This window comes from Lagenorhynchus albirostris, chromosome 15 (assembly GCF_949774975.1).
Source record: "Lagenorhynchus albirostris chromosome 15, mLagAlb1.1, whole genome shotgun sequence".
Taxonomy (NCBI): Eukaryota; Metazoa; Chordata; class Mammalia; order Artiodactyla; family Delphinidae; genus Lagenorhynchus; species Lagenorhynchus albirostris.
In genome coordinates, this window is record NC_083109.1 from 53,489,984 (window position 1) to 53,505,236 (window position 15,253).

General features: G+C 49.4%; 1 protein-coding gene across 1 annotated transcript in view; it reads left to right on the forward strand.

Moving 5' to 3' along the window:
• The window catches only part of SEC14L5 (SEC14 like lipid binding 5), a 42,645-nt gene that overhangs the window by 18,339 nt on the left and 9,053 nt on the right, over positions 1-15,253 (forward strand). Inside the window, exons 5-12 of the mRNA XM_060124065.1 lie at positions 268-396; positions 972-1,164; positions 4,771-4,883; positions 7,221-7,410; positions 8,974-9,062; positions 9,157-9,227; positions 10,825-10,996; positions 14,641-14,775. Coding sequence (XP_059980048.1) covers positions 268-396; positions 972-1,164; positions 4,771-4,883; positions 7,221-7,410; positions 8,974-9,062; positions 9,157-9,227; positions 10,825-10,996; positions 14,641-14,775 — 1,092 coding nt within the window. The remainder of the gene's footprint in view (positions 1-267; positions 397-971; positions 1,165-4,770; positions 4,884-7,220; positions 7,411-8,973; positions 9,063-9,156; positions 9,228-10,824; positions 10,997-14,640; positions 14,776-15,253) is intronic.

Sequence of the window (15,253 nt, forward strand, 5' to 3'; positions counted from 1 at the left end):
TACGTATGTACAGTTTTTAAGGGACGGGAACATTGGTCTCACTTTCTTTTGGTCCCTCCTGAGAGGGCTCTCTGTTCTCTAAGGCTTTAGACCTTGCATTGTTCTGGGCAGGGCCCTTTGGTACTGCTGCTGCCCTTGGGTGTTGCCAGGCTGTGATGTGCTGTCCACTGCATGCTCTAGCTGGTCCAGGTCTCCAAGAGAGCCCCCTGGGGAGGGCACGGCGTCTCCCACACTGAGACCATGTCACTGCCCCTGCCTGGCTTTCAGGTCCACCCTGAGAATGAAGACTGGACATGCTTTGAGCAGTCTGCCTCGCTCGACATCCGGTCCTTCTTTGGCTTTGAAAGTGCCTTGGAGAAGATCGCCATGAAGCAGTACACAGCCAACGTCAAGAGGGTAAGAGACGGGTTCCATAGGTCCTGCAGAGGAAGGTGCACAGACCTCAGAGCCTGCGGATCCCGATCTGCCACCCCAAGACCCTTAACCTTCCTCAGCCTCGGTCTCCTCATCCGTAGAATGGGTATTCTAATCAAAGTCATATCACATGAGATAATGGATGGAAAGCACCCGGTCCATAATGGGGGCACCATAGTCATTGTCCTAAAGCTCCTAGGCTTGGGCAGTAAACTCTCTGGACAGAGGGACATTGTGCACTGCTTGGTTTAAAGATCTCAGACCCATCACTGAGTGGAGGCCTGTTAGTGTAGTGAAACAGGTGAACTTCATTTTAATAATATATTTTATCCACGTGTTATCAATATAAAACTTATTTGTGCGCTATTTTACATTCCTCGTTTGGTACTATGTCTTGGAAATCCGGTGTGTATTTAACACTCCCAGCACATGTCCCTTTGGACTGGCTGAATTTCAGCTGCTCAGTAGCCACATGTCAGGCTGGCTGGGGCCGGAGCCAAGAGGGGGCGACTCCCAGGCTGAACTCCGAGGTACTGATGTGTCTCTCTGACCTCCAGGGGAAGGAGGTGATCGAGCATTACCTGAACGAGCTCATCTCCCAGGGCACCTCTCACATTCCCCGGTGGACACCTGCCCCGGTCCCAGAGGAGGACACCCACTCCCAGGCTGGGCTGAGGGATCCTGGCTCCCTGGAGGTCTGCGGGCCTGGTAGCGCCCAGGGCCCTGCTCCCGAGATGGTCAGTACTGATGGTAGGTCTCAGCCAGCCAGCCAATTCTGTTCTGGGGTCTGCAGCGTGTTTGCTCACTCTTGGGGGGAGGAGGTGGGGGTGGGGAGAGTTACCAAGGGTCCCCTTGGTGTTGGGACTCAGCTTCCTCCCTCTCCTGGCTGCTTTGCCTTCTCTGTGCTCGAGCCCAAGAGGCAGAACTGACTTATTTCTAGATCAGGAATTGATTGATCTGGTACCTCAGGGCTGCCGTTTCCTCTGTTTTATTAATATTCTATATTAAATGAGTAATGCATGATCGTGGTAGAAAAAAATTGAAACTGCTCAGAAGATGTGAAGTAGGAAGTAAGACTCCTTTCCTCTCACTGGAGGCAACTACAGTTTTTCCTGAAATTATCTAGGCATATATACGTACATAATACGCACACACACGTGTATACACTCATACACACATGTGTAACCTACACTGAACAAATGAGAGCATATATACATTCCATTCGGTATTTTGCTTTTTTTTCACTTACTAATGTTGCTTGAACAGCTTTTTGTATCAGTGCATGTGTATTGGCACTTTGCAGTATTTTGTGGTGTGGCTGCACCATTATTTATTTATTAATAAAGATTGATTATTTATTATTTTAGGTTTTTTTTAGCTAGTCTCCTATTGATGGACATGTATTGTTTCCATTCTTTTTTAAAATGCAAATAATGTGGTACCTCTTTTACTTAAGGTTTTAAAAAATATTTTCATGAGCATATATATATAGCATATAATTTTGAGTTGATTTGCTGAGTCAAATGTTATATGCAACTAAAATTTTGGTAGATTTATCAATTAGGCCTGCAAAGAGGTATAGTAGTTAATGTTCCCACCAAAAATATGTAGCTGCATCTATTCCGGACTTTACCCCAGCTACCTCGAGACTATTAGTAAATGTTTTAAACTTCTGAAGGGCAAAGAGCGACCAATGGTAGATTAGTGGCCATTTATTTCTTTATGAGTGAGGTCGTTTTATTTTTTCATGTTTGGTTTTTTCTTTTCTTTCTTTCTTTCTTTTTTTTTTTCTGTGAATTCCTGTTCTTGTCCTATGTCCATTCTCCTGTTTTTCCATCAATTTCTTATTGCCTTGTAAGAGCTCTTTGCATATTAAGGCAATTAGCCCTTTGTCATATTTCAGACTCTCATCGACATGGAAAATGTTCACAATATAGTGTTAAAGGAAAAAACCTAGGACACACAATTGCACATGCCCCATGAATCCAGTTTTAACCATGTGCATTAATGCCCACAATGACTGTTTTCTCTTTGGGGCCACTGAAGTATAAGCGCTTGCCTGACACAGAGATATGCCACAAAAATACATCTGGGGCTGTGTTTAGGGAGAACAAAATTCATTTGTTCAACAAATATTTATTCTTCACCAACTGTGTGCACTAGATGGCTGCTGTTGTGCGTGTGCTTTTAAGATATTAAATTTTTTTTTTTTTTTTTACTGCACTTCTGCCCTTTTCTGTGCGCACACTCTGTGTGTCGTGCCCTGTGCCCTCCCTATTTTGCACTAGGCCTTCCCTTCCCTTTCTGTCTGTGCTGTCCACCAGCAGAGCCAGTACTCAGGATGGCTGGAGGGAGGCAGGACCATGCCCCTTCCACCCTGCTCTGTGTCACTGAGCCTTTGTGCTCAGAAGGAGAAAGGGGCCTCACATCTGCCTGGAGGCCGGAAGGAAGCTGGCGTCTACTGCCTCCCTCGTGTTTCCTCCCTCATCCCCTCCTTGCCCCCTCCCTGTCTTCAGCATCTCTGCTTCTGACCACTCTGAGGTGTTGCAGGGGCTGGGTGGTCCCTCCACAGCATTCCTCCTGACTCTGTTTACCCAGGTGGCTACTGGTGCAGTTGCCATGACCACCAGCCCTGGGCTTTTTTTGTTTTGGAGGGAAACGCTGGGTCCTGCTGCTGGATGTGTAGACATTCTGTTTGTTTTCTTATTGTGCCCTCTGCACACAAAGAACAGTCTATGCCCATGAAGGCTGCTCTTTGTGGACCATCTGCACCCAGGGCTGAGATGCTAAGATGCTGAGATGCCTCACCATGCCAGCATCCGCCACCACAGCAGTTCAGAGTGGGCAACAAGACCTCAGCTCCGAGTCCCGCCTCTAAATGCCGGCACATGCTGACCTCAAACAGCCCAATTGTGCGAGACAGGATTGAACAGTGGGCATGATCCATGCAGCTCCCAGGCTGTATTTTGGGGTCAGGGCTTTGTCTACCCAAAACCTCGAACCCCACAATGGGGCTGGGAGGTGGGAAGGCAAAAAGGACTGGTACTTATCCGCTGCCTCCTTTATGCTGGGCACACCACAGGCATTTACCTGTTTGAGTTATGGAACCTCTCTTGGCCTCAGTTTTGTCTTCTCTAAAGTGGGAACGATAGTGACACTCGCCTCCCAGGGCTATTGGGAGCTGGCTCAGATGATGCATGTCAGTAGACATGAGCTCATGTTGTCAGTAATCTTCAGAGGGTGGGGCAGCTCCAGAGGGTGGGAATTTTTTTGTTAATTGGAGTATAGTTGATTTACAATGATTTTTTTTTAACAACAAAAAATGATTTATTTGCAACACAGCCCAGTCCCCATCATTTCAATACAGCACAGGAGTAGGAAAGAGTCACACTGCAATCATCACACTGCCAAGCTGCTGAGGGATCCTGGCTCCCTGGCTTCAGTTATACACATATGTATTCTTTTTTTAATATTCTTTTCCATTATGGTTTATCCTAGGAGGCTGGATATATTTCCCTGTGCTGTACAGTAGGACCTTGTTGTTTATCCATTCTAAATGTAATAGTTTGCATCTACCAACCCCAAATTCCCAGTCTATCCCTCTTCCTTTCCCCCTCCCCCTGGCAACCACAAGTCTTTTCTCTATGTCTGTGAGTCTGTTTCTGTTTTGTAGATAGGTTCATTTGGGTCATATTTTAGATTCCACATATAAGTGATATCATATGGTATTTTTCTTTCTCTTTCTGACTCACTTCACTTAGTAAGATAATCTCTAGCTGCATCCATGCTGCTGCAAATGGCATTATTTTGTTCTTTTTTACGGCTGAGTAATATTCCATTGTATATATATACCACATCTTCTTTATCCAACCATCTATTGATGGACATTTAGGTTGTTTCCATGTCTTGGCTATTGTGAATAGTGCTGCTGTGAACATAGGGGTGCATGTATCTTTTTGAATTACAGTTTTGACTGGGTATATGCCCAGGAGTGGGATTGCTGGATCACATGGTAACTCTATTTTTAGTTTCCTGAGGAACCTCCATACTGTTTTCCATAGTGGCTATATCAACTTACATTCCCAGAGGGTAGGAATTATCTTGATTTCTGAGGGTCAAAGGGACACATCACTCAGCACAGTGAGATCCAGGCTTGCCCCAGCATGAGTTTTTAGAATCACCTTGGAAATGGGTTGGGAACACTAGAAGATCTGAAGACCAGTGGCTAACTGGTGAAAGGGTCACCGTGCGCTTGGAACTACGTTTAGGATTCAAGGTAGCCAGTAAGGCAAGGGTTTCAGAAAGGGTAGACCATGCAGCATCTCCTGCTGTCCTGAACCCCCTTTTCTCCTCCAGGGGACAAGCTGGATGCAGACTACATTGAGAGGTGCCTGGGCCATCTCACACCCATGCAGGAGAGCTGCCTGATCCAGCTGCGGCATTGGTTGCAGGAGACCCACAAAGGCAAGGTGGGTCAGGGCTGGGGCTGTAGCGACTCAGCCTCAGGCATGGGGGGAGGAAGGGCCAGGTAAGTAAGTCTGTGTAATTAGCAATGCTGGACACTTCTATTTGGCCTTCTCTTGTTATATCTTGTCTCATGCATTCTGTACGTAGCACTGATAGCATGGTTTCCCATCCTTGGCATAGTTGACATTTGAGGACGGACAGTTCTTTATGGGGGGCCGTCCTGTGCACCATAGGGCATCGGGCAGTGTCCCTGGACCCCACCCATGAGAGGTCAGGAGCTCTTCTTCCCCAGCTGTTACAACCAAAAGTGGCTCTAGACATCGCCAATGTCCCCTGGGGAGCACAGTCATAGCACAGTCACCACACAGTCACTGTGTTCACAAAACCTTGCATACTGTTCTTTTCTAAGAGATTTAATGATTTGTGAGGGTTGATTTTTGACTGCACCTGGGCTTTGCCTTTAGACTCTAAGCCCCACTCATGAGTGTCCACCATGCCTGTAGGTCTCAATCACGGGCCTGACCTTCAGCTCTGTTGAATAAGAGCTTCCAGCCTAGTCGTGAGTTGCTTGCCCTTCCTCCCCTCCCTCCACCGGTGGGCAGACAAGGGAGTTACTTTAGTGTTGGGCTGGGATGTAACCTGTTTGCCTGTTTCCTCATCTGTAAAATGGGTACAATGTGAGCACACCCCCTGCCCCCGGAGTGAATTACAAGGGACAATCCACTCCATGTCTGGCTCAGCACAGCACTCAGGAAAGTGCACTTTTTATGGGGGCTGGCTTTCCCTTGACTGTTGATACTTGCCTGAGGGAAGGAAGGAGAGTGGTGGGCTTTAGCTTGTCACCTCTGCATGTTAGTTAGAGTCTGGGTTATATGTGTTAGGAATACAGCTTGAATCAACTAGAGAAAAAAAGCGGGGGTAGGGGTTTAATTGGCTCATGTAACGAACTGTTAAGTGGGGTGTGTTAGTTTTCTGGGGCTGCTGAAACAAAATACCACAGACTGTGTGTCTCAAAGCAACAGAAAGTTATTCTCACAGTTCTGAAGGCCAGATGTCTGAAATCAACGTGTCAACAGGGTTGGTTCCTTCTGGAGGCTGGGTGGTTGGGGGAATCCGTTCCATGCCTCTCTCCTGGCTTCTGATGGCTGCCAGCAGTCCTTGGTGTGTAGATGCGTCACTTCCAGTCTCTGCCTTTGTCTTCACGTGGCCTTCTCCCCTTTTTACATTCTGTGTCTGTATCCGAATTTCCTTCTTATAATAAGGACAGCAGACATTGGAGTAGGGCACCCCCTAATAGAGTACGACCTCATCTTAACTAATTACTTCTACAAAGAGCCTATCTCCAAATAAAGTCACACTCCGAGGTTCTGGGTGGACATGGTCTTGGTGGGACACCATTCAGCTGACCACGCAGCCTGTCTCAGGGATGTCCCGAACCAGGACTTTCTTTTTTTTTAATATTTATTTATGTATTTGGCTGCAGCATGCAGGATCTTGTTAGTTGTGGCACGCGGGATCCTTGGTATGTGGGATCTATTTCCCGGACTAGGGATCGAACCCGGGCCCCCTGCATTGGGAGTGCGGAGTCTTAGCCACTTGACCACCAGGGAAGTCCCATGAAACCAGGACTTAAATGCTGTCGAGACCGCTTGGTTCTTGTATCCGTTTATGTCTGCTTCATCCCCTCAGACATGCTTCCTTGTTGAGCTTGGATCTGTGGCTGCTTACAGCTTTTTTTTTTTTTTGCGGTACGCAGGCCTCTCACTGTTGTGGCCTCTCCTGTTGCGGAGCACAGGCTCCGGACGCGCAGGCTCAGCGGCCATGGCTCACGGGCCCAGCCGCTCCACGGCATGTGGGATCTTCCCGGACCGGGGCACGAACCCGTGTCCCCTGCATCGGCAGGCGGACTCTCAACCACTGTGCCACCAGGGAAGCCCTGCTTACAGCTTTGAGTCTCCCCTTTGCCTTGGTAGAAAAAGGGATTCATGCCCCTTTCTTCAGATTTAAAATTGTCTAAATGCTCTGATTGGCCTGGCATGGATTTTGTCCACCGGAGGCCGTAGGAGTGGGGTCCTGTGATTGGCAACGCTAACTAAAACCACCGTTGGTGTTGGGAAGGGGGCAGGAAAAGCAGTTCCCCAAGAGAAAAGAGATGTCACCGCCAGCACAGGAGGGGAAGTTAGGAAGCCCAAACTCAGACATTCACTGCAGTCCACCCTTGGCTGCTTCGTGGTTGAGTTTAACGTGTTTGTCAGATAAGACAGGAGACTCATTTTCCAGTTTCACCGCCAGGCTTAGGGAATTCCACGCTAAAGGCTTTCTCCTCCTTCTCTTCTCAGATCCCCAAAGACGAGCACATCCTTAGGTTCCTGCGGGCTCGAGACTTCCACCTGGACAGGGCCCGTGAGATGCTGTGCCAGTCCTTGAGCTGGCGAAAGCAGCACCAGGTGGACCTCCTCCTTCAGACCTGGCGACCCCCTGCCCTCCTGGAGGAGTTCTATGCAGGGGGCTGGCACTACCAGGACATAGGTGCGTCTCTTTACCTACATAACATGGAGTGTACACTTGGGTCACTGTCGAATGCACGTTGAATGCCCCTTTTCATCTTATCATCTTATTATTTTTCCTTTTGGCTCTTTTGGGCATCTGGAGATGCCTTTGAGGTGATAACCCAGCCGCGAAGGCAGAGCTGGAATAGACGTTTGGGCTGGAGACAAGATGTTTCTCCCAGGGGCTGGGTCAGCCCACCATTACTTTTTGGCTGCATGAATACTGACTGCATTAGTGTCCTGGGACTGCCTTAGCAGATTACCACAAACTGGGTGGCTTAAAGCAATAGCAGTTTATCCTCTCATTGTTCTGGAGGCTAGAAGTCCAAAATCAAAGTGTCAGCAAGACGGTGCTCCCTCCGAAGGCTCTGAGGGAGATCCTTCCTGCCTCTTCCAGCTTCTGGTGGCCTCAGGTGTTCCTTGGCTTGTGGCCACGTCACCCCAATCTCTGCGTCTGTCTTCACACAGCCTCCCCTCTCGGTATCTCTCTGTGTCCTCTCCTCATCTTTTAAAGACTCCGGGTCACTGGATTTAGGGCCCATACTGATCCAGCATGATTTCATCTTGAGATCCTTAAGTAATCACATCAGCAAAGACCCTGTTTCCAAATAAGGTCACATTCTGAGGTTCTGGATGGACATGAACTTTGGGGAGGACACTGTTCAACCCACTACAAATATCATCTCTGGATTTTTTATTAATCTGCCATTGACGCCAGCGCCTGTTATGCTTTTCAATGTCCTTTAGTTAAAAATTCATATGTATTGATTAGGGCAAGTGCTTGAGTCTCCTGAAGAACCGGTTGACACGCTTGCTTTCAATATACAGTCGGTCTGTGTTATTCATGGATTCTGTATTTGTGAATTTGCCTACTCACTAAAATTTATTTGTAACTCCCAAATCAATACTCAGGGAGCTTTCACTGTCCTTCACGGACAGAGTGACGAAAAATCTGAGTCACCCGACGTGTACATCCATCCCCAGCTGAGGTTGAACAAGTGTCCTTCTGCCTCCTTGTTTCAGCTCCTACTGTAAATGAGTATCCTTTCTGCAGCCTATCTAGTGCCATTTCTTTTTTCTTGCATTTTGTGCTTTTTTGTGTTGATTTCGCATCGTGCAGAAGCACTGTGTTCCTAAGCGCACGAAGGCTGTGATGCACCTTCTGGAGAAAATTTATGTGAGATAAACTCCATTCAGGCACGAGTTACAGTGCTGTTGGCCATGCGTTCAACGTTAATGAATCAACAATGTAAATTAAACAAGGTGTCCTCAAATAGAAACACACGCAGAACAAAGTTACATACTGATCGATCGACTGACAAAAATGTCACGACCAGAGGCTGGCAGAAACTTAACCTCCTATTCCCCCCTTAGAAGCAGTGGTTCTGAGTTCCTTGATTCAGTGTTCGAGGTGACTTTATAGAAATTAACTACCGCAAATAACAAGAATTGATTGTACATATATAATATATATGAAGGATTATGTAAAAGTATGTAATTCTGTTTCCCTTTTGTCCTCCACTTGCTCGGCCCCGCCCCAAAGATGGCCGCCCCCTGTACATCTTGCGTCTGGGCCACATGGACACCAAGGGCTTGATGAAGGCCGTGGGGGAGGAGGTGCTGCTGCAGCATGTGAGTTGGGGGTCCCCGCTCCTGGGAGCCCCCGGGGTTTCCTGCGGCTGGAGCAGCCAAGTGAACATTCGCCAGCACCTTCTCTGCTTTCCAGGTTCTTTGCGTCAATGAGGAAGGACAGAAGCGGTGTGAAGGGAACACAAAACAGTTTGGCCGTCCCATCAGGCAAGAACCCAGGCAAACTCCCCCAAACAATAAAAACAGCCAAAGTTCACTGGGCATGGATGCCGTGCCAGGCAGCCTGCTAGATGCTTTACGGAAATGTCCTCACCCAATTCTTACAGTTACCCTACGAGGCAGGGGCTCTCAGCATCCCTGTTCTTTATGGAGGGGAAACTGAGGCTCAGAGTGCTGAGGTCTTCCGAGGCTGCTGAGCGGGGAAGGGGCAGAGCTGGAGTTTGAACCCGGTCCTATCTGGCTTGGGCTCGCGGACTTTCTCCCCATGCCATGCAGCCTCCTGGACTTGGCTTTTCGAGACCAGCGCTCCCACCCCAAGAGCCACCCTGCCAGTGTCCCAGGCAGGTGGACCTCGCAGGTGTCATGGCACATCCAGTGACCCACCGCCTCCTCGGGCTGCCCCAAACTCCTATTCCTGAGCGGAGTTTCCCACACCAGTCCTTACAGTGGCATTGCCCCCAAAGGTACTTAACCTTTCTGAGCTGTGGCTTCCTCTTCTGTAAACCCTTCCTAGGGTTTCTTTATGGCTAATCAAAACCAATGACTTAATGGGAATTCCCTGGAAGTCTAGTGGTTAGCACTTGGCGCTTTCACTGCTGGGGCCTGGGTTCAATTCCTGGTCAGGGAACTAAGATCCTGTAAGCCATGACTTTAAGAGGTGATGCCAACACCACATAGCACTTCCTGTGTAGCAGGGACTCTTCCAAGCTCCTTGAGTCATGTCACCCTATCACAGCCTATAAGGGAGGGACAGGCAGGACCTGCTACTGAAGTTTTTATCCTGAAATATCCTGATCTTTGTGCAAATTAAGCTCCTTTGCTATTTAGAGCTTTCCTAAAGGGGCATCCATTGGGGTTGGAATGGGGAATCGATCAATCATCATCCTGGCCAGAAGCGGAATGCCCCCCAGATGGCTCAGATGACAGGGTGTCATGAAGGCACTCCTAGGAGTGGGTGGGCAAGGTGAAGGGAATGAAGCTGGATGGACAGGCTCCCGGGGACCACTTGCTGCAGCCAAACAGTCATTTTCCTAATGAATTGGTTCTAATGAAATGGAGGCACAAAGAGGTTAAGTAACTTAGCCAAAGCCACACAGCACATGCCAGAGCTGGGATTTGAACCCAGGCCATCTGGCTCTGGAGTGTGTGCTCTATTTAGCAGTCAGCATCTTTTCAGCAATTAGTAGTAAAAACTGGCTTTTAATGAGCATGTGCTATGTGCCTGTCCTTGCAGAGAGCTTTACGTAGACCATCTCATTTAATCCTAACAATGGATGAGCTGGGGACTGTTACTGTGATTGCCGCTGTCCTGATGAGGAAGTGCCTGTGTCACACAGCTCTCAGGCACTTGAATTTGGGTGCTTAGCCTTGGTGTGCACACTCAGAACCTCCATGTTACGTGGCCTCCCCACGGTGGCAGGGTCCACAAGAGTGCCCTGTGGTCCCTGCCCCTTCTGCTCCCAGCGCTGCCTTACTGAGCCTCTCCCTCCATCCCTGTCTGTGGGCTCCCAGGTCCCTGAGGATGGTGTTGGGGGCCCTGGGAGGTGGCCGAGCGAGGTAGAGTGAGGGGGCATCTTTGCCGCAGCTCCTGGACCTGCCTGGTGGACCTGGAGGGTCTCAGCCTGCGGCACCTGTGGCGGCCAGGGATAAAGGCCTTGCTGCGCATGATCGAGGTGGTGGAGGACAATTATCCTGAGACCCTGGGCCGGCTGCTCATCGTGCGAGCCCCCCGCATCTTCCCTGTGCTCTGGACGCTGGTAAGAAAGAGCAGGAGCCTGAGATGGGAGGGGCCCTCTGTGAGCTGCTCCGCCCGATTTTCCTGCATTGTTTCCTCTAATTACCAGCTTTATTGAGATATACTTCATTTCCCATAAAGTTCACCCTTTTGGGAGTTCCCTGGTGGACTAGTGGTTAGGATTCTGGGCTTTCACTGCCATGACCTGGGTTCAGTTCCTGGTCGGGTAACTGAGATTCTGTAAGCCGCGTGACACAGCCAAAAAAAACCCAAAAACAAACAAAAAGTTCACCCTTTTAAAGTATAGAATTCAGTGGTTTTTAGTTTACTCACAGAGTTGTGCAACCATCACCACCAGCTAGTTCTAGAACATTTTCATCACCCCAAAAAGGAAGCCCCGTCCCCATTAGCAGTTCCTCCCCATTCCTCCCCCCCGCCCCCTGCAACCACTCATCTACTTTCTGTCTCTGTGGATTTGCCTGTCCTAGCTATTTCATGTGAGTGGAATCATACAATGTGAGGCTTTTTGTGTCTGATTTCTCTCACTTAGCATAATGATTTCAGGTTCATCCATGTTGTAGCAAGAATCATTTCTTCATTCCTTTTTATGTCTGGATAATATTCCATTGTATGGGTGGACCACATTTTACATGTCCACTGTCCTGCTTCGTGGACGGGAGAGCCACACTTAGAATTGTACAACATTCCTGGGACTGCTGTGAGCTGATTCCGAAGAGCGTTGGGATCCTGTGCTATTGGGATTTTAAAACTTTTTGCCCACAACCCACTTTATGTGGCCACCTGGTCTCCTCGTGTGGCTCGTGCCTATACACACACACACACACACACACACACACACCCGAAACAACAGATTCTCAAGTGGTGGTTATCGTAACTACTTACAACATGCTCTTTGCTATTCTTTTCTAGTCCGCTCCACTCAAAATAGGCTAGTCACAGAGCTAAACTGATATCACAACCACTACCGGATTATCACTTGCAGTTGAAAACCACTGCCCTGAGGCCTTGCTCCCGAAGTGTGGTCTGCAGGCCAGAGCAATGTCAGGTCCCTCTCCATCCTACAGACTCGGGGTCAACATCTTACCGAATGCCCTCGGGATTCGGTGCCTGGGAAAGCCTGAGAATCTCTGCTCTCCCTAGAGGTTCAATCAGGGTAGATTTGTGAGTTGAAAGTTAAATGGATTCAGTGCTTTACTAAGTGCCTGCTGTGTGCCAGGCACCTCTCCAGGCCCTGGGGATGCAGAGTGTGTACCCTTGCGTCACGGGGTGTGGGGGGGAGAGAAATCCAATAGCCCCACGTGAGTAACTGCTTCATGATGCCCTGTGACATGGGCTTGGGGACGTTCAGGGTTCTTGGGGAGACTAAGTCAGGGGGCGAGGGGGTGTATAATTTAGGTTGGGGAGCTGAAGACGCTTCCACTGAGAAGGTGACATGGGTTGAGACATGAGGAAGGAGTGGGAGTCAAGTGGGAGAAGGGCGGGAGGAAGGGTGTGGTGGGTAACCTGCACAGCGCGTACAAAGGCCTGGAGGCAGGGCCCGGCTGGGTGCTTCCGAGGGACTGAAAAATCAGTGGCCAGAGGAGGCTGGGAAGATGCTCAGGGCCCAGTGCCTGCAGAGTCCAGGCTGTGGCGAAGATGGGACCTTGTCCTGGGGCAGTAGGGAGCCATGGCAGGACTGTTGGAGGAGAGGACATGAACAGACTTCTGGGGCAGAAAGTTCCCTAGCTTCTGGGGCTACTTTACAGCTCCGTTGGGGATGGGCTGGGGAACAGGAGCTGTGGGAGGGACAGGCAGGATCTGCTACTGTAGCATTTTATCTTGAAATATCCTGATCTTTGTGAAAATTAAGTTTCTTTGCTGTTTGGAGATTTCCTAAGAAGATGCACGTCAGGTGGGGGTGGGAGCCAGTCGGTCGGGGTCCTGGACAGAAGCAGATTCACCCAGGTGACTCCAGTGGGGGTGTGACACAGCATAACTCCTCAGGGGTGTGGGCAGGATGGGGAGGCCCCAGGGGCTGGCCACTGCCGTAAGCCCTGACGACCCCAGGGCTGGAGGGACACGAGGAGGGAATGTCCTTGTTACTGGAGCCCTGAGAGAGCTTCGGCAGGTGAGGGTGGCGCAGGTGAGGGTGGCGGCTGCCAGGGGCACCGGAGCAGGGAGGGAGCAGGGAAGACGCACCCACCTCCCATCTCCTGCTGCCCCCGCCCCCCTTCCCCCACTGGCCACACCAGATGAAAGCCAGTGCACAGAGCCAGGTTGCTGAGGCCCACAGGGACCACCTCCCGGGATGGGGGCTGAAGGAGTGTGACCCACACAGGTGGGATTTCTAGTTCCCAAATGATTTTTTAAAAATATTTATTTATTTAGGCTGCACCGGGTCTCAGCTGCAGCACACGGGGTCTTTGTTGCAGCATGTTTAGTTGTGGCATGCAGACTTCTCAGTTGCAGCATGCATGTGGAATCTAGTTCCCCGACCAGGGATTGAGCCCAGGCCCCCTGCATTGGGAACATGGAGCCTTACCCACTGGACCACCAGGGAAGTCCCCCAAATGATCTTTTGCCTGTGGCATTCCTTGCTGAATTGGCTTGTGCTCTACTGTGCTAAGTGCCTTCCTCCCTCCCCCTTCCCTCCCTCCCTCCCTCCCTCCCTCCCTTCCTTCCTTCCTTCCTTCCTTCCCCAACTATTTCCTGAGTCAGGCACCACCCCAGCATTGGGATGCTGTGAAAAACCAGACTGACGTGCAGCTTAGAGCTTGGTGTTGAAATACTTTCCATCCGGGATAAATGAAACATGGTCATCCACACAATGGAATATTATTCAGCCATGAAAAGGGAGTTCTTTGGTTTTCTTTTTTATGTTTTTAATCAATTTTTATCGGAGTATAGTTGATTTACAGTGTTGTGTTAGTTTCTGCTGTACAGCAAAGTGAATCAGTTGTACATATACATACATCCACTTTTTTTTAGTTTCTTTTCCCATATAGGTCGTTACAGAGTATTGAGTAGAGTTCCCTGTGCTATACACTAGGTTCTTATTAGTTATCTATTTTATATTTAGTAGTGTGTATATGTCAATCCCAGTCTCCCAATTTATCCCCCCCCCATTTCCCCCTTGGTAACCATAAGTTTGTTTTCTACATCTGTGACTCTGTTTCTGTTTTGTAAATAAGTTCATTTGTACCACATTGTTAGATTCCACATACAAGTGATATATTTGTCTTTCCCTCTGACTGACTTCACTCAGTATGGCAATCTCTAGGTGAAAAGGGAGTTGTGACTCATGCTACAATGTGGCTGAACCTTGAAAACATGACGCTCAGTGAAAGAAGCCAGTCACAAAAGGCCACGTGTTGTGTCATCCCATTTCTATGAAATCTCCAGAATAGGCAAAAAAAAAAAAAAAAAAGCATATTGGTGGTTTCCAGGGGCTGAGGGGAAAGGAAAGGGGAGTGACTGCTAACAGGTCTGAGGTTTCCTTTTGGGGGGAAGAAAATGTCTTGGAATTTGAGGTGATGGTTGCCCAACATAGTGAATGAACTAAAAGCCATCAAATTGTTCACTTTAAAATGGTTAACTATGTTCTGTGAATTACACTTCAATTAAAAAAAAAACAACGTTCCGTCTTGCCCCATCTCCCCCTCTCAGATCAGCCCCTTCATCAATGAGAACACCAGGAAGAAGTTCCTCATCTACAGTGGCAGCAATTATCAGGGTCCCGGAGGCCTTGTCGACTACCTGGACAAAGAAGTGATCCCCGACTTCCTCGGGGGAGAGTGCCTGGTGAGGCCCCAGCCGGCCCTGCGCTTACGGCACGGGGAGGGTCTGTGGCTGCGGATGGGAGGTGGGAGGAGGGCAGGCCCTTTGTGTGTGCTCTGACGTGGGGAGGGCCTTGCTGGCTCTTTGGGGCAGAGCTTGTCCTCTCTGAAGGAGGGGCCTGACCTTGGTTCTTTCAAACATAGTGAGCGAAACAGAAGTTTCCCGAAAGCTCAGAGACCAGGCCAGGCAAAGGCTTCCCCCTCTGTATTCCCATCCAGGACGCTGCTAGGCAGCAGTTAGAGTTTAGCTGCTGGCTTTGCACACTCTGCTGCAAGGGGAGGGGACTCAAATGTCCCAGCGGCCTGAACCCCGAAGCTGGTGTACCCAGAGGGACTTATCCCCAGCCCACAGCCTCATGGCAGGGGATGATCAGGAAACTGTTTCCAGGGGAGGCGGCCCCAGACCCCCGTTTTCCCCCCAGACCACTTTTATTGCCTGCCCT